Source organism: Giraffa tippelskirchi, chromosome 5 (assembly GCF_054371585.1).
Source record: "Giraffa tippelskirchi isolate mGirTip1 chromosome 5, T2T-mGirTip1v1.2.pri, whole genome shotgun sequence".
NCBI classification, from domain to species: Eukaryota; Metazoa; Chordata; class Mammalia; order Artiodactyla; family Giraffidae; genus Giraffa; species Giraffa tippelskirchi.
Genome location: NC_137279.1, coordinates 49,537,623 through 49,556,959, shown reverse-complemented (window position 1 = coordinate 49,556,959; position 19,337 = coordinate 49,537,623). Strand labels below are relative to the sequence as shown.

General features: G+C 36.4%; 1 protein-coding gene across 9 annotated transcripts in view; it reads right to left on the bottom strand.

Annotated features, from left to right (window-relative positions):
* Positions 1-19,337, bottom strand: part of LIN9 (lin-9 DREAM MuvB core complex component) — an 87,894-nt gene that overhangs the window by 7,436 nt on the left and 61,121 nt on the right. For all 9 annotated transcript variants that reach the window (XR_014054027.1, XR_014054028.1, XM_081491479.1 and 6 more), the window contains one exon: positions 1,851-1,976. Coding sequence is in view for 7 of the 9 variants with exons in the window: in XM_081491479.1 (XP_081347605.1) it covers positions 1,851-1,976 (126 nt within the window). In the remaining 2 variants the exon portion in view is untranslated. The remainder of the gene's footprint in view (positions 1-1,850; positions 1,977-19,337) is intronic.

Sequence of the window (19,337 nt, the reverse complement as noted above, 5' to 3'; positions counted from 1 at the left end):
GCAAATCAAAACTACAAAAAGTTATCACCTCACATCAGTTGAGAATGGCCATCATCAAAAAGTCTACAAATAATAAATGCTGGAGAGGGTATGGAGAAAAGGAACCCTCCTACACTGATGGTAGAAATGTAAATTGTACAGCCAATACAGAGAACAGTATGGAGGTTCCTTAAAAACTAAAAACAGTTACCATTATGATCTAGTAATCCCACTCATGGAAAAGATGAAAACTCTAATTCAAAAAGATACATGCAACCCAAAGTTCATAGCAACACGACTGACAATAGCCAAGACATACAAGCAACCTAAATGTCCATCAGTAAAAGAATGGATAAAGAAGATGTATAAAAAAAAAAAACCACACAAAACCACAGGAATATGTGGTACATATATACAATAGAATATTACTCAGCTATTAAAAAAAGAATGAAATAATTCCATTTACAGCAACATGGATGTAACTAGAGATTATCATACTAAGTGAAGTAAGTCAGACAGAGAAAGGCAAATATCATTATGATAACACTTATTTGTAGAATCTAAAAACATGGGACCAAAAAAAGGATCAAAGGGTGATACAAATAAAATTTTTTACAAAACCAAAATGGACTCTCAGACATAGAAAAGAGGACATAGAAAGGATTATCAGTGGAAAAGGGGTGGGGGAAGGATAAATCAGGAATTTTGGATTAACAGATATACACTACTATATATAAAACAGATAAACAATGTCCTACAGTATAGCATAGGGAACTATATTCAGTAATAATCTATAATGGAAAAGAATGTGAAAAAGAATATATGTCTCTGAATTACTTTGCATACACTTGAAACACTGTAAATCAACTAGTCTACAAATAAGAAATGCTGGAGAGGGTATGGAGAAAAGGAACCCTCCTACACTGATGGCAGGAATTAAATAGGTATAGTCAGTATGGAGAACAGTATGGAGGTGCCTTAAAAACTAAAAACAGAGTTACCATTATGATCTAGTAATCCCACTCATGGAAAAGATGAAAACTCTAACTCAAAAAGATACTTTTTGAATGCTAATTCAAAAAACTCTACTTCAAAAAAAAAGAGTGGCTTTACTGGAAATATACAACCTCTAAGAACAAATGCTGGAGCATACTAAACTCATCACAATCATTTCATTCTTACCTTGTAAGAAACTCAAATTTTAGGCGAAACTGGTGAACCACCTTCATACATATAATTATATGTGCATAACAATAATGATAGTTCACAAATAATCCTATAATGTATGTGACTGCAGTTCAAGAATCCATAGTTCTAATGTAAAGTTTATTTTTAAAATTTCTATTTATTTTTTTGACTGTGCCTCACAGCCTGTGGGATTTTAGTTCCCCAAGCAGACACTGAACACAGGCCCTCGGCAGTGAAAACACCAAGTCCTAACCATTGGACCACCAGGGAATCCCCAAATGTAAAGTTTAAAAAGGAGCAAACAAAACTGTATACACAGCATGATCATAACTTTGTGAGAAAAAGCATGTACGGTTAAAAAAACCAAACACTAGGAAATAAACAAAAATACAGTTTTTGTGGTAGCAGAATTAAGACTAATTATTCTTCTGGATGTTTCTAAATTTTTAGAGAGCTATAATCATTTGTAATTCAAACAAAAAACCAACAGAATTGACAGGTCACTGTGTATAAAGCACTCTTCAATGTTGATGCTGTAAGGAAAAAATATATATATAAAATATGGTTCTGCAAAAAGATCTTGGCTTAGTTTGGATTTTCTAAAATGGGATGGTAACACTATCAGTTTCAAGTAAGAGGGGAGGTCACAGCCCCGTCAAGGGAACTTCATACAAACTACCTACCTCATAGCAGTACTGTTGAACTTTATGCAAAACTTTGTTTAGGTCCTTGTTCAGTTGTTCAAGCTCTAAAACAATCGTTGCATATCTCCGTTGAAATTCAATGCCAATGGGCATGGAATATGATTTCTGAGAAGGAAAAAAAGTCAGATTTTGATAAGGTTTTTTTTTTTAACAATGCAATTTCAACGCTCTAATAGGACACCAGAGTTATTCAAAATAGACAAATAGGTTATTAAAACAGACTGTGCTCAATGTTATACTACTTATATGTGATAATGGAATTACTGTTATTTAGGTGATTGTCTTTGTTCTTGGGAGTGTCATGATGTCTGTCATTTACTTTTTAAAAAATGGAGATCGTACAGAGAGAGAGAGTGTGTGTGTGCAAGACAGATTAAATAAAGCAAAATTGTTTATATATGTTTCTTATAGAAATCTTTCAACTTTTTAATAACTATCATTTTCAAAAAAAAAAGTTGGTAAAAAATTATATATATTCATTTGAAGTGTTCTAGTTATTTAATTGATTCTCCATTTGGACTCAATTCAGTATAGCATAATGGATAAGAGTACGGGTGCTAGAATCAGATTACACGTTCAAAACCCAACACTATTACATACTAGCTGTGTGACTTTAAGCAAGTTCCTTAATTTCTCTGTGCCTGTTTTCTCATCTGCAAACTGGGGATAAAAGAACTTCTATCTAATGAGATTATGGCAAAGATTAAATGAAATAATATATGGTAGCATATTGCCTTCCACATAGAAAATATTCATTAAGTATTAACTGTTATCACCATTGCCATCATTTCCTATCTGCTTCCTACCAGTAAGTGTAAATGGACTTTGATTCTGTTTCCTTTCCTCTCTTCATAACACCTCCAATAAATTACACTATCCATTCCACTCTAGCTACAAATGCTGCAGTGAGACTTCTTTAGTCAAGCCAAATTGAACCACACTTCTTTTTTCCACAGGATTTCCGAGAAAGCAGATCATCGTGCACTGGGGAAACAAGTACAATTAAGAAAGAAAAGTGTGCCTAGACTGGTAGGGATAAACTACTCACACTAGTAACCAATCACAGTGCTTTAATTATTTGAGCTAACAGAAACCTGGTGATCATCTTGTTCAGCCTTGTTATTTTACAGATGAGAAAACGGAGTCCCAGGAAAGTTAAATGTTTTGCTCAACAGCACACACTATTAATAATGTACCAGGTACTGTTCTAAGTGTTTAAGAGAATCTCACAGAATCCTTACAACCATCCCAAGAAGGGTACTATAATTATCCCCACATTACATATGGAGGAATCTGAGGTCCATGCCAATAAGTGGTAAGATCTCAAGGTAGACTGCATCAGAATTCCTCCACCATGGGATCTGATGCAGTGCAAGAGGAGGAAAGGAAACAATGTCACAGGGAGATAAGGGAATGGATAAGTCATTTAAAGATTATTTCTTAATTAGTTTTTGAATTGAGGTAAACTGACATACAACATTCTATTAGTTTCAGGTGTACAACACAATGATACTATATTTGTATATATTGCAAAACAATCACTACAAGTCTAGTTAGTATGTCACCATACATAATTTTTTTCCTTGCAATGAGAACTTTTAAGATTTACTTAGCAACTTTCAAATATGTAATATAGTGTTATTAGCTATAGCCACCATACTGTACTTTACATCCCTATGACAGTTATTTTATAGCTGTAAGCTTGTACCTTTTGATCCCCTTTACCCATTTTATCCTACCCTCCCCCCTCCTCCACCAAGCTCTGGCAACCACCAATCTGCTCTCTGTACTTATGAGCTTGGTTTCTTGTTTTTAGTTTTTTTTAGATTCCATATATAAGTAAGATCATACGTTAGTTGTTGGAAAAGTAAGTTCTATAATGGGCTTCCCAGGCGGTGCAGTGATAAGGAATCTGCCTGCCAATGCAGGAGATATGAGATGTGGGTTCAATCCCTGGGTTGGGAAGATCCCCTAGAGTAGGAAATGGCAACCTGCTCCAGTATTCTTGCCTGGAAAATCCCATGGACAGAGGAGCCTGGTGGGCTATAGTTGACGGGGCTGCAAAAAGTTGAACACGACTGAGCACACACACACAAGTTCTTATACCAGCCCAGAGTTATACCCAGTACATCCACTGGAGCTTCCTGAATTCCCGTTCCTAAGCTTTAGTTTTTGTGGAGTTAAGCCCACTGTTCTATCAAAAAAATTAGTATTTCCTATGCAAGGATAAACAGGACATGGTGAATTTAACTCCATTTCCCTGTTGGGGACACGGTGTTGAGTTTAAGCATTTGGTCAAGTTTTTCTTGAGTGTAAGTGTGTATTGTGGCAGACTCAGAAGTAGTCAAAATTATAAGAGGGTGAGGGTATCAAAAGTCTTGATCCTCAATTTTTGTGTTCAACATATTCATGAGGTATTTAAATAAAGACATACAAAGACTTTATCTACAGTGAAATAACAAATGAATCATTTTTGAAAAGAATCCTAAAATGAAACAGGTATCATCCTCTTCAAAATTATCATCTGCTTGTATCTCCAACTTCTCAGATACTGCTGGAGCCCCCTCTTTTGAAAATGCCCTCAAAGTCTTCAGCACTTCTTTCTGAATATCCTAAATGAAAACAAATATTTCCCTTATGTTTTAAAATAATTAAGTACTAACACAGAAAATAGAGTAATAAGTGTACAAGAATGACCAAAACCATTTTGAAAAAGGACAAATAGGGAACTTATACTGGTAAATGGCAGATTACACTGTGGAACTGGCATGGGTAACCAATCTTCCAATGGAATAGAACAGTGGGCAGTCTTTAATACATGGTAATTCCTATATATATATATATATATATATATATATGTATGCTTGTGTATTTATTCATACATGGGAATTTAGTATACAATAAAGTTGCCCTTTCAAATCAGTGGGGAAAGATAAACTATTGTTAAATTGAGACTAATATTATTTGTTTGGGGGGGGGAAATAAAGGAAATCTCTCTGCAGAAGTTCCTAGAAGTGCAATCAAAGGGCTTGTGCATTGTGCATTTTAAATTTCAATAGATACTGACAAAATGCCCTTCATAGAAGATGTACTATTTTTAAGAACACTTATTTCCCCATAGTCTCACCAATAATTAAAAAAAAGTTTTTTGGCTGTGTGGTGGTCGGTAGCTTCTCTCATTTTGGAGGCTGGGCTCTAGAACGTGCAAGCTCAGTATCACCATAATGTTTTATTACAACTTTTAATTTTTGCCAATTTCACTAAGAAGAAGGGTTTTTTTTTTAACTGTTTCTTTGACCACCTTTTCACATGGGGCTTCTCAGGTGGTGCTAATGGTAAAGAATCTGCCTGTCAATACTGGAAATATAAGAGATGTTGGTTCGATACCTGGATCGGGAAGATCCCCTGGAGGAGGAAATGGCAACCCACTCCAGTATTCTCGCCTGGGAAATCCCATGGACAGAGGAGCCTGGCAGACTATAGTCTACAGGTTCACAAAGAGTCAGACACGACTAAGCAACTGAACACACACACACATACACACACACACCCCTTTTCACATATTTAAGAGTCATTTGTATTTTTTCCCTATGAACTGTCTATTCACATTTATTTCATTAAAAAAATTCTTACCTCAAGATCTTAAAATTACTCTCCTAATTATCTCTAGAAGCTTTATAGTTTTGCCTTTCACATTTAGATCTAAAATGCCAGTCATCTGGCTATGTTATGAGATTCATCTCCCTCCCCACACGGATATCCAGTTAATCCAGCACCATTATTTCAAAGACCTTTCTTTCCCCACTGCTCTGCAGGACCACCTTTTCATAGATTAAGAGTGTGCACACATGCAAATCTATTCCTGGGCTCTCTATTCTGTTGCATGGTCTGTTTGTCTATGTTGGGCCAGTAGCACATAGTCTTCAGAAACTCGAGCTTTGTAATAAGTCTTGATATACAAGAGTAAATCATCCTACTTTACTGCAGTTCCACATAAATTTTAGAATCAGCTTGTCAGTTTGAATGCACTTATGCATACATGCATGCGCACACACACACACGCAAAATTCACTTGTGATTTCATTCAATTTATGGATAAATTTGGTGAAAATAACCCCATTCAAAAAATAGTGTTTGAAATCATGAGTATCTCTTTTTATTTAGGTCTTCTTTAATTTCACTCAACATTTAATAGTTTTCTATACGGAAGTTTAATATCTTATATTTATATCAAGGCATGCAGTTTTAAATGGTATTTTTTGAAATTTCATTTTTAACTGCTTATTGCCGATATATAGAAAAACTGCTTAAAAAACTTACCTTGAATCTTACAACTTTGCTAAACTCACATATTAATTCTAATAATTTAATTGCATATTCTTTTACATTTTCTAGGTACACAACCACATCATCTGTGAATAAAAGAGTTTTATTTTTTCCTTTCCAATCTTTATAGCTCTTACTTCATTTTCTTGTTTTATTACATTGGCTAGGCCCACTAGTGTACTATTGAATAAAAGCTGTGATTGTAGGCTCCCTTATCTTATTTCCAGTCTTAAAGAGAAAGTTTTTAACACTTCACTAATAAGTATGATACGTGCTGTAAGTTTTCTTGGTAAATATTCTCTATCAGGTTAAGGAATTTTCATTCTATTCCTAGCTTGATAACAATGTTTGCTTTTCCACGATGAAGAGATGTTAAACTTTGTAAGATGGTTTTTATGCATCCATTGAGATGATCTTGTAGATTTTCTTTACTTTTTGGTGGGGGGGGGGGGTCATGCTGCACAGCTTGTGGGATCTCTGTTCCCTGACCAGGGACTGAACATGGGTTACAGCAGTGAAAGTCTGGAATCCTAACCACTAGGCAACCAGGGAAATCCCCTTTACTTTCTTGCATTGTAAATTACACTTAAAAAAAATTTTTTTTAATTAGTAAGTGACTAGCTTTAGGAGTCTTACCTGTTAGTCTTTTAAACAAGTATCTAAAGCAATTTTATAGTTCATTTAAAGATGAATAACACACACTTTTACAAGCTTGGCTACTTTATAAAACAGATAAAAGGAAAATTGCATCACACCTGTCTTTTTGGAAAATAGCCTGGCAGTTACACAAAAGATAAGGGGAGGGTTAACATGACTCAGCAATTCTACTTTTAGATACATACTCATAGAAACGAAAATATACATCTACACAAAAATCCATACATGGACGTTCATAGTCGTCTTACTCAAAATAGCCAGAGTGGAAACAACTCAAATGTCCTTCAACTGATGAATGGATTTGGCAATAAGAAGTACTGATACATGTTACAACATGGATGAACCTTCAAAACGTTATGCTACTTGAAAGAATACAGTCACAAATGATTACATATCACAAGATTCCATTTACATTAAATGTCCAGAACAGCTGGAGAGAAATTAGATTATTGATTGCCGAGGTTTGGGGTGGAAACTGATTTGGGGGAAATGAGGAGTAGCTGCTAAAAATGTAGGGTTTCTTTTTGGGATAATGAAAATGTTCTAAAATCAACTCTGATGATGCCTCTACAATCTGTGAACTGAACCGTAAACTAAACACCACAAAATTGTCCTCTTAAATGGGTGAATTGTATGGTATGTAAATAATATCTCAATAGGGCTGTTATTTTAAAAACCTGCCCCTTTAAATAAGTTATTATAATTAAGCATGGTTTCCTATCCCTCCTATATAGTCAACTAATGTGCTTTTAGGCTGTCACATAAAGGTTGAGTACGGCACACAAAATGGACTCTTACTTTTTTTTTTTTAAATGTATTCTACTTTCAAATTAGTAAGCAGATTTCTGCAGAGATTCATGATTTCAAAAATAAAAAGAGAACTAACAATCATGATAAGACAATTCTGAGAATATTTGGAAAAGAACAACCTTTGTAGTGGTGATGGAGAGAGGGAAGGAGTACAGAGAATACAGTATCCAGAGTTTTTCAAAGCCATTAATACACAGTTTTAAAAGTGGTTAAAACAGAACTGTCTAGGATAAATCCCCTTTCCTACTCCTGAATTATTATTAACGTCCATGTAAGACAAGACAAATTTCCAAAGTGGAAAAGCAATGATCAGAGACTGACTGAGACTGCTAGTGTAATATCTACTTTTATATAGTGTTGAGGCAATTCAAATCTATTTTAATGAATTTCATATACTAATTAATTTGTATGTGTATGCTCTGTATATGGAGAAGGCAATGGCACCCCACTCCAGTACTCTTGCCTAGAAAATCCCATGGATGGAGGAGCCTGGTGGGCTACAGTCCGTGGGGTCGCTACGAGTCGGACACGACTGAGCAACTTCACTTTCACTTTTCCCTTTCATGCACTGGAGAAGGAAATGGCAACCCACTCCAGTATTCTTGTCTGGAGAATCCTAGGGACGGCGGAGCCTGGTGAGCTGCTGTCCATGGGGTCACACAGAGTCGGACACGACTGAAGCGACTTAGCAGCAGCAGCAGCAGCTCTGTATATGTATTTTAAAAATGTTTTGATAGTCCAAAATAGAAAAGGTATATTGAAGTTAATAAGCTTGGACAAACCTTCACTGACTTTAACATACTATATAATCAGGTCAAGAAAAGGTAGTTCAAAACTTCAAATCTAAAAGAACTTGACAAAAATTCCTCAGATGTATGACTGAAAACTTTTTCCTTGTTGTATCAATAAAAGTGACTAAAGTATTTTAAAGTAATTTTCCTCCATTTGCTTTGCAAGTTGAAAGTCTGAACATTTAATTTCATATTTTGACAAGTTTGCCTTTAGTTTGCTTTTGCTGGGTAAAGTAAGAGTGAGATAAACACTTAAGTATTCCAAAATTAAAGGAGAGTTTATCAGACCAATGTTCTCATTTTTAATAAATTCCATCAAGAAATAAATTTTTGTGTCTCCATAAAAAAAATTCCAAACATAATAAATGCTGGAGAGGGTGTGGAGAGAACTTGGGAACACTCCTACACTGTTGGTAGGAATTTAAATTGGTACAGTCAGTATGAAGAACAGTATGGAGGTTCCTTAAAAAACTAAACTAAAACATATAATACTACAATCCCACTCCTGTGCATATATTCAGAGAAAAACATGGTCCGAGAGAATACTTGCACCCCAATATTTGGTGCAGCACTGTTTACCATAGCTAAGATATGAAAGCAACCTTAATACCAATGGACAGAATGGAGAAAGAAAATATGGTATATATATATATATATACACAATGTAATATTACTCAGCCATTGAAAAGAACAAAATAATGCCATTTGTAGCAACATGGATGGACCCAGAGATGATCATACAGAGAAACAGAAACATTGTATGATATAGCTTATATGAGGAATCTAAAAAGAAATGATACAAATGAACTTATTTACAAAACAGAAACAGACTCACAGACTTAGAGAATTGAACTTATGGTTACCAGAGGAGAAGGGTGAGGGGAAGGGATAGTTAGGGAGTTTGGGACTGACATATACACACTGCTATATTTAAAATGCATAACTAACAAAGGCCTACTGTATACCAGAGGGAACTCTGCTCAATATTATGTAACAATCTAAATGAGAAAAGAATTTGAAAAAAAATAGATACATGTATATGTATAACTAAATCACTTTACTGTATATCTGGAACTCTCCCAACATTGTTAATCAACTATACTCCAGTATAAAATAAAAAGTTAAAAAGAAAAAAACAAATATACTTTGGACAAAGTAGTATGTCCAGTCCTTTGAAGTACAATATAATGAACTATTCAGGTCATTTTGGTAAAAACAGAATAGAAATTAGCTCTCAGCTTCAAAATTAAGTTATACTGATCAAATAAAATTAAGTATTTGTTAGGGCAGAGACTAGGTAGGGATCAGTTCAGTTCAGTCGCTTAGTCGTGTCCGACTCTTTGTGACCCCACGGACTGCAGCATGCCAGGCTTCCGTGTCCATCACCAACTCCCGGAGCTTGCTCAAACTCATGTCCGTCGAGTCAGTGATGCCATCCAACAATCTCATCCTCTGTCATTGCCTTCTCCTGCCTTCAATCTTTCCCAGCATCAGGGTCTTTTTCTTCGCATGAGTCAGTTCTTTGCATCAGGTGGCCAAAGTATTGGAGTTTCAGCTTTAGCATCAGTCCTTCCAATGAATATTTAGGACTGATTTCCTTGACGACTGACTGGTTGGATCTCCTTGCAGTCCAAGAGATTCTTAAAAGTTTCCTCCAACACCACAGTTCAAAAGCATCAATTCTTCAGCGCTCAGCTTTCTTTATAGTCCAACTCTTACATCCATATATGACTACTGGAAAAACCATAGCTTTGACTAGACAGTAAGGTGGCAAAGTAAGGTCTCTGCTTTTTAATAAGCTGTCTAGGTTGGTCATAGCTTGTCTTCCAAGGAGTGTAAATCACTGCACAATCTGGAGTGATTCTGGAGGCCAAGAAAATAAAATCTGTCAGTGCTTCCATTATTTCTCCATCTATTTGCCATGGAGTGGTGGGACTGGATGCCATGATCTTTGTGTTCTGAATGCTGACTTTTAAGCCAGCTTTTTCACTCTCCTCTTTCACTTTCACCAAGAGGCTCTTTAGTTCCTCTTTACTTTCTGCCATAAGGGTGGTGTCATCTGTGTATCTGAGGTTATTGATATTTCTCCCGGCAAGCTTGATTCCAGCTTGTGCTTCATCCAGCCCAGCATTTTGCATGATGTACTCTGCAGAGAAGTTAAATAGGCAGGGTGACAATATACAGCCTTGATGGACTCCTTTCCCAACTTGGAAGCAGTCTGTTGTTCCATGTCTGGTTCTAACTGTTGCTTCCCGACCTGCATACAGATTTCTCAGGAGGTGGGTAAGGTGGTCTGGTATTTCCATCTCTTTAAGAATTTTCCAAAGTTTGTTGTGATCTACACAGTCAAAGGCTTTGGCGTAGTCAATAAAGCAGGAGATGTTTTTCTGTAATTCTCTTGCTTTTTCTATGATCCAATGGATGTTGGCAATTTGATCTCTGGTTCCTCCTCCTTTTCTACATTTAAGTTGTACATCTGGAAGTTGACGGTTCACGTACTGTTGAAGCCTGGCTTGGAGAATTTTGAGCATTACTTTCCTAGCATGTGCTGCTGCTGCTGCTAAGTCGCTTCAGTCGTGTCCGACTCCGTGTGACCCCATAGATAGCAGCCCACCAGGCTCCCCCGTCCCTGGGATTCTCTAGGCAAGAACACTGGAGTGGGCTGCCATTTCCTTCTCCAATGCATGAAAGGGAAAGTGAAAGTGAAGGCGCTCAGTCATGTCCGACTCTTAGCGACCTCATCCTCTGTCCGTGGGATTTTCCAGGCAAGAGTACTGGAGTGGGTTCCTAGCATGTGACATGAGTGCAACTGTGCAGTAGTTTGAACATTCTTTGGCATTGCCCTTCTTTGGGACTGGAATGAAAACTGACCTTTTCCAGTCTTGAGGCCACTGATGAATTTTCCAAATTTTCTGGCATATTGAGTCCAGCACTTTCAGAGTATTATCTTTTAGGATTTGAAACAGCTCAACTGGAATTCCATCACCTCCACTAGCTTTCTTTGTAGTGATGCTTCCTAAGGCCCACTTGACTTCACATTCCAGGATGTCTGGCTCTAGGTGAGTGATTACACCATCGTGCTTATCTGGGTCATGAAGATCTTTTTTGTACGGTTCTTCTGTGTATTCTTGCCACCTCTTCTTAGTATCTTGTGCTTCTGTTAAGTCCATACCATTTCTGTCCTTTATTGTGCCCATCTTTGCATGAAATGGTCCCTTGGTATCTCTTAATTTTCTTGAAGAGATCTCTAGTCTTTCCCATCCATTCTATTGTTTTCCTCTATTTCTTTGCACTGATCACTGAGGAAGGCTTTCTTATCTCTCCTTGGTATTCTTTGAAACTCTGCATTCAAATGGGTATATCTTTCCTTTTCTCCATAAAATCACTCAGTGCGAAAATCACTTGGGTTTAACTTAAACATTAAATTAGTTCAATGTCACTAACCTGACATATCACAGAAAATTAGGAAAAAATGCATACCGAGAAAATCTGTAATCCATAAAAATGAAAGAACTGTTATACCTCTGAAGGTTTTAAAAAATAACAGTTCTGGATATATTAAAAATAAAATCTCCTTATAATGCCTAGGATTCTTCCTTCTATAAAGAAGGAATTAAACTAACTGAATAATTTGTATTTGTCCCTGAAATATTCTACAAAATTTCAACTCACAAGTGATATATGAAACAGAATAAATAATAGGTATGTTACAATTAATGGATATAATTTGATTTTTACTACCTCTATAAGGCAGTGTACTTATATCAATATAAATAGAAATGGCACAGTCTCTGAAAATAATTCTCACGTTTTATTTACTTTTTAAAACTAATCTCAAATCACATAAGTAAATGTTAGTCACTCAGTCATGTCTGACTCTTTGTAACCCCAGGGACTGTAGCCCACCAAGCTCCTCTGTCCATGGGATTCTCCAGGCAAGAAAACGAGTGGGTTGCCATTCCCTTCTTCAGGGGATCTTCCCGACCCAGGGATCAAACCTGGGTCTCCTGCATTGCAGGCAGATTCCATACCATCTGGGCCATCACATACCATACTATTTCCTTTTTGATGATTCCACTTAAATTTAAGGGTATGGTTTATTAAACAAAGGTTAAGACCAAACAATTACCATGCATGTTACATGTTATACACAGGAGCTACTGTGAATAGAAATCCATCCCTCTCCACCGTTTGTTTTTAATGAGTACAAGGATCAAATAACCTTGAGTATACTTTTTATACTATTAGCAGTTAGCAAATCTTCAAAAATCAACAGGATTTGCAATAGCATTCATTTTACCCACTACACTGAACAATTTACATTTCAACTCTTTTGCCAGGCAAGTACGTGATTTATGCTTTTTCTTCTTTGGGGAACAGTTTTATTCTAAAGCAGCCTGATACTTCATACCTTTATCTTATCCTATAAAACTGAATTCCAGGTTTATGTTTAAATGACAGTCCTTGATATGAGAAAAAAAAAATAGTGGCATGTTGTCCTCCTGTTGTCTGAAAACATGAGTATACATGTTTTAAATATTTTATTACCAACGAATGAACATGTTATGTTTACCAGCTGGAATAACTTTATTAAATGTTTGAGTTTTTAGTACCGTAATAACCAAGACAGTAAGCTGGATAGTCCCTAAAATCAACTGCTATTTCTTACATAAATGCCTACGGAAGTTTCATATTTTCTTTGGATATCTTTAGATTTCCTAGTTCTTTTTTTTTTAACCTTTTATCTTATATTGGAGTATAGTTGGTTAACAATATATATAGTTGGTTGTGATAGTTTCATGTGTGCAGGAAAATGGTTCAGTTATACATATACATGTATCTATTCTTTTGGATTGACATGTATACACTGCTATAATTAAAATGGATAACCAATAAGGACATACTGTATAGCACAGCGAACTCTGCTCAATATTATACAACAACCTAAACAGGAAAAGAATCTGAAGTAATGTTTTAAAGCTAATATGAATTCTGACATTTTGCTAAACATTAGTATGTTCTGTGAATCCGCCACCCCATTGGAAATACTCTTTTCATATGACGTTTTCTTGTAAATCTACCTAATGGAGGAGCTTCTGGATATTTAGGTCATTTTAGCTTCCATGTTTCATATTCTATTTTCGTAATCGGTCTATGGAGACCATCATCATCATCTGTGGCTCGAGACTCCACTCATTTATTTCTGAATGTTAAACTACCTTTACATTCCTGAAATAAATCTACTGGCTGGCATGATGTACCTTTTAAACATTCCCATTTGTTAATACTTTGTTTAGGATTCTTTCACCTATATTCATAAATGAGACTGGCTAGTAGTTATTCTCTTTTGTAATATCTTTGTTAGGTTTTAATATCAATTTATTCAAGAATTACAAAAAGGAATTGGAAAATGTTCCTAGTTTTTCTCCTATTCTCTAAAAAAGTTTTTGCGAGGTGATGGTAATGGTAAATATTTAGTTGAATTCACTGGTATGGAAGAATTCATCTGGTGGTGTAGGTTCTTTGTGGTCAAGTCTTACATTATAGATTGATTTATAAGGTGGTGATGGGACTATTCAGACTTTCTTTTCATATCAGTGTTGACAAGTATTTTTCTAACACCTTGCCTCCTTCATTTCAATTTTCAAACATATTTACAGGAAGCTGTTTATAAACTGTACTAGTCCGCTCGGGATGCTACAACAGGATATCATGACTGGGTGGCTTAAAAAATACCAATAAATTTTTTTTGTAGTTATGAAGGCTGTAAGTTCAAGGTCAAGGTGCTGTCAGGGATGGTTTCTAAACAGAACTTTAGAACTTTATCTGGCTTGCAGATAGCTGCATTCTCATTGTGTCCTCAGATGGCTTTCCTTCTGTGCATACATGGAGAGATCTCTTGGGGTCTCTTCCTCTTCTTGTAAGGACACCAGTCTTATTGATTTGGGCCCCAACTTTATTGCCTCATTTAACCTAAATTATCTCCTTAAAGGCCCTATCTCTAAATACAGTTACACTGTGGCTTTAGGGCATCAATTTATGAATTTGAAGCATACAAAATTCAATGCCACAATATCCTCTCAAGATCTTTTTCATGTCTGTAGGTTTTATAGCCATGTTCCTGCTTTCTTTCTTTTTATGGCTGTGCTGGACCTTCACTGCTGCACGTGGGCCTTTCCTAGTTGGGGCTACTCTGTGTTGTAGTGTCTGGGCTTCTTACTGTGCTGGCTTCTCTGGCTGCTGCTCTCAGGCTCTAGAGTGTAGGCTTTGCAGTTGTGGTGCACAGGCCAGGGACAGAACTCGTGTCTCCTGCCTTCGCAGGCTGATTCCCCACCACTGGACCACCCTCTTTCTTAATAGCAGTAATTTGTATCTTTCCTGATTAGCATTTTCAGGATTATCAATTTTATTAGGTCTTTCAAAGGGCTGAACTTTTACTCTCTTGATCATCTCTATTTTAGATTTGTTTTCTTTCATTACTTTTCTCTCTGGATTTAATTTGTTGTTCTTATTCTAACTTACTGAGATAGATGTAACTTACTAATTTTTTTCAGTCCGTCTTCAATTTAAATATGCCTTTTGGGAGAAGGCAATGGCACCCCACTCCAATACTCTTGCCTGGAAAATCCCATGGATGGAGGAGCCTGGTAGGCTGCAGTCCATGGGGTCGCTGGGAGTCGGACACGACTGAGCGACTTCACTTTCACTTTTCACTTTCATGCATTGGAGAAGGAAATGGCAACCCACTCCAGTGTTCTTGCCTGGAGAATCCCAGAGATGGCGGAGCCTGCTGGGCTGCCATCTATGGGGTCGCACAGAGTCGGACACGACTGAGGTGACTTAGCAGCAGCAGCAGCAGCAACTCAGTATTAATTCAGTTTTAACTCAGTATTAACTCAGTTAACTTAGTATTAATTCAAACAAGTTTTTGCCAGTACCTATTTTGTAACCAGAAGTTTTATTTGGCAATAAGAATAAAACATGAATAATCTACAGCATTTGCACTCTTAAAACTCATTATCTAACAGAATAGATAAACTTGTAAATAATTATTTATGATTCATTGTGACAAATATTCCAGCAGTGTTATGGAGGGGGAAGTAATTCATTCTGTTTCTAGAGTTTAGAGAAAGTTCATCTCAGCATTTAAAGAATATATTCTCTATGACTTACGATTACCAGAAGGGAAGGATGGGGTGGGGAGGAATAGACTGGGAGTTTGGGATTGACATGTGTACACTACAATATTTAGGATGGATAACCAGCAGGGACCTACTATATAGCACAGGGAACTCTGCTCAATATTCTGTAATAACCTAAATGGGAAAAGAATTTGGAAAAGAATAGAAAAAAAAATTTTTAACAAAATGCTTATTTTGAAAAAATAAAATTACTGGAATAGGAAATGCTAAAAAAAGTAAAGTGTGTATTCTCTGTGTAGAAAAGATGAACAAAGCTTATAAAACCTTAAAAATAAATAAATAAATAAATAAATATGCCTTTTATTCTAAAATAGGCGTGGCTGCATAACAACATTTCGATGTATATAATTTTCAACACTACTAAATTAAAAACATTTTCTGTTCTCTGATAACTCATTCTTTGGTCTATAGTTTATTTAGCATTGTATTCTTTAATTTTCAAGCATGAGTTTTATTCTTGGTATCTTTTAGTTAAGAACTGACTTATTGGAAAAGACCCTGATGCTGGGAAAGACTGAAGACAGGAGGAGAAGGGGACGACAGAGGATGAGATGATTGGATGGTATCACCAACTCGATGGACATGAGTCTGAGCAAGCTCCGGGAGTTGGTGATGGACAGGGAAGCCTGGTGTGCTGCAGTCCATGCGGTCCCAAAGAGTCAGACATGACTGAGCGACTGAACTGAACTGATCTTTTAGTTATTAACTTCTAAGTTTATCTGTACTGTGGTCAGAGAACTTACTTTGGAGAATTGTAATCATTTTGCAATTTGTTGAGAAAGCAATGGCACCCCACTCCAGTACTCTTGCCTGAAAAATCCCATGGATGGAGGAGCCTGGTGAGCTGCAGTCCATGGGGTGGCTAAGAGTCGGAGCGACTTCACTTTCACTTTTCACTTTCACACAATGGAGAAGGAAATGGCAACCCACTCCAGTGTTCTTGCCTCGAGAATCCCAGGGACGGGGGAGCCTGGTGGGCTGCCGTCTATGGGGTCGCACAGAGTCGGACACGACTGAAGCGACTTAGCAGCAGTAGCAGCAAGACCAGCATACAATTAATTTTTGTAAATATTCCACGCAGGCTTGAAAATAATAGGTATCCTACAGTTGGCAGGTGTAACTGTCTCCATGTGCTAATGAAATCATTTGTTAACTGTGTTTTTCAAGTATATATTCTGACTTTTTAAAAATTTAATTAATTTAGTTTTGACTGCTCTGGGTCTTCAATGCTACACAGGCTTTTTCTCTAGTGGTAAAAGAGAAATGCAGTGCATGAGCTTCTCATTGCGGTGGCTTCTCTTGTTACAGAACATGGGCTCTAGGGCACGCGGGCTTCAGTAGTTGCAGCTCCTGGGCTCTAGAGCACAGGCTCAGTGGTTGTGGAGCACGGACTTAGTTGCTCTGCGGCATGTGGGATCTTCCTGGGCTAGGGATTGAACCCATGTCTCCTGCATTGGCAGGAGGATCCTTTACCACTGAGCCATCAGGGAAGCCCTCTAACTGATTTTTGACTACTTGTTTTATTAGTTACTAAGATGGCTATGGAAACTGTGTTGCTACAACAGTGGATTTGTATTTTTTCCTTTGAGTTTTGCCAATTTTTGCTTTATATATTTGGATGCTATGTTATTAAGTACATATAAATTTCAAGTTATTATTTTGAAATTATGCCTTTCATCATTAAGAATCACACCTCTTTACATCCAGTAAGATATGGTGAATTAAACTTTTCTTCATTAGAAAGCATATCTCTCTATATCCAGTAATACCAGTAATATCTGTTGCCCTACATTTCATTATCAGATACTAATATAGTTACATGCCTTTCTGTTGTTATATTAAAATTTGTATTGCTGGGGTTTCCCTGGTGGCTCATTGGTAAAGAATCCACCTGCCAATGCAGGATATGTGAATTTGATCCCTAATCTGGGATGATCCCACATGCCACTGAGCAACTAGGCCCATGTGCCACAGCTACTGAGCCCATCCACCTTAGAGCCCTGCTCTGCAATAAGAGAAGCCACTGCAATGAGAAGCCCGTGCACCACAACTAGAGAAAAGCCTGCATAGCAACAAAGACCCAGCAAAGCCATAAATAAATAAATAATTGCATTGTTTATCTTTTCATACATTAACAATTTTATCCTGGATTCTTTTTTTTTTTTTTCCCCTGGATTCTTTTATATTAAATGTGTCTCTTTCAAGAATCATAGAGTTGGATTTTTTTAAAAAGTTGTAGTTGATTTACAACTATTTAAACTACTATGTTAGTTTCAGGTATAAAATACAGTGATTCAATATTTTTTTATGGATTATACTTCATTTAAAGTTATTACAAAATAATGGCTAAATTTCCTTGTGTAGTACAAAGAATTTCTTTGTGTAGTATCCTTGTTGCTTATTTGTTTTATACATAGTAGTAGTTTGTAACTCTAAATACTCTACCTCTATCTTGCCCATCCCCCTTTCCCTTTCCCCACTGGTAACCATGAGTTATAAAGATATAAAGAACTGTGAGTCTGTTTCTGTTTTGTTATAGCCACTTGTTTATTTTTTAGGTTCCACATTTAAGTAATAACACAAAGTAGTATTCATCTTTCTCTAACTTCTTTCACTAAGCACAATACCCTCTAGGTCAATCCATGTTATTGCAAACAGCAGCATTTCTGTTTTTATGGATGAGTAATATTCCACTGTGTGTGTGTATGTGTGTGTGTGCGTATGTATGCATGCATGTGTGTATATACACGTACACACATATATACAGACTACATCTTCTTTATCCATTCATCTGTTGATGGACACTTAGGTTGCTTCCATATCTTGGCTACTGTAAATAATGCTGCTATGAACACTGAAATGCATGTCTCTTTTTGAATTAGTTTCTGTTTTCTTCAAATATATACCCAGGAGTGGAACTGCTGAATCATATGGTAGGAACTGGGTTTTATTTTTCATCCAGTCTGGCAATCTTTGCTTTTTATTCAAGAAATTTAGTCCACTTATACTCAATGCTACTTATCAATATGTTTAGATTTAAGTCTACCATCTTACTATGTTCCTTCTGTGTGTCTCACTTGTTTGGAGTCATTTTTTTCTTTCCTTTGTTGCCTTCTCTTGAACTGAGTGAACACTTAATTGTTGCATTCCCCCATGCAGCTCCCCCTGATAAGCTTGGTAGTTATTAATCTTTTACCATTATTTTAATAGGTGCCTTAGAGAGTAAAATGTACATTCTTCATTTTTCAAAATCTATGTGGAATACACACTCCTTACCCTAACCAACAAACAAATGTTGGATTGTATTTTTAAACCTTTATATTCTAAATGCCACAAGACATAATTATATTATTTTATATGGTGACACTTAGACTAATATACATATTCATCCTTTTAGTTGTTTTTCATTCCTTTTTGAAACTTTAAGTGTCTTAAACAAGTTTTTTTTCCCCCCCTGCTTGAACAAAACCTGTATTATTTCCTTTAGTACAGGTATTCCGGTAACAAATTCTATAACTTGCCTGCAAATGTCCTTGTATTAAGTTTACCCTTACGAAATTTTCACTGGATATAGAAATCTAGGTTGGCAGTAATTTTGTTTCAGTGCTATAAAGATGTCATTCCATTTTCTTATGTTCTCTGTGTTTTCTGTGGGGAAGTCAGCTGTCAAACAAACTGTT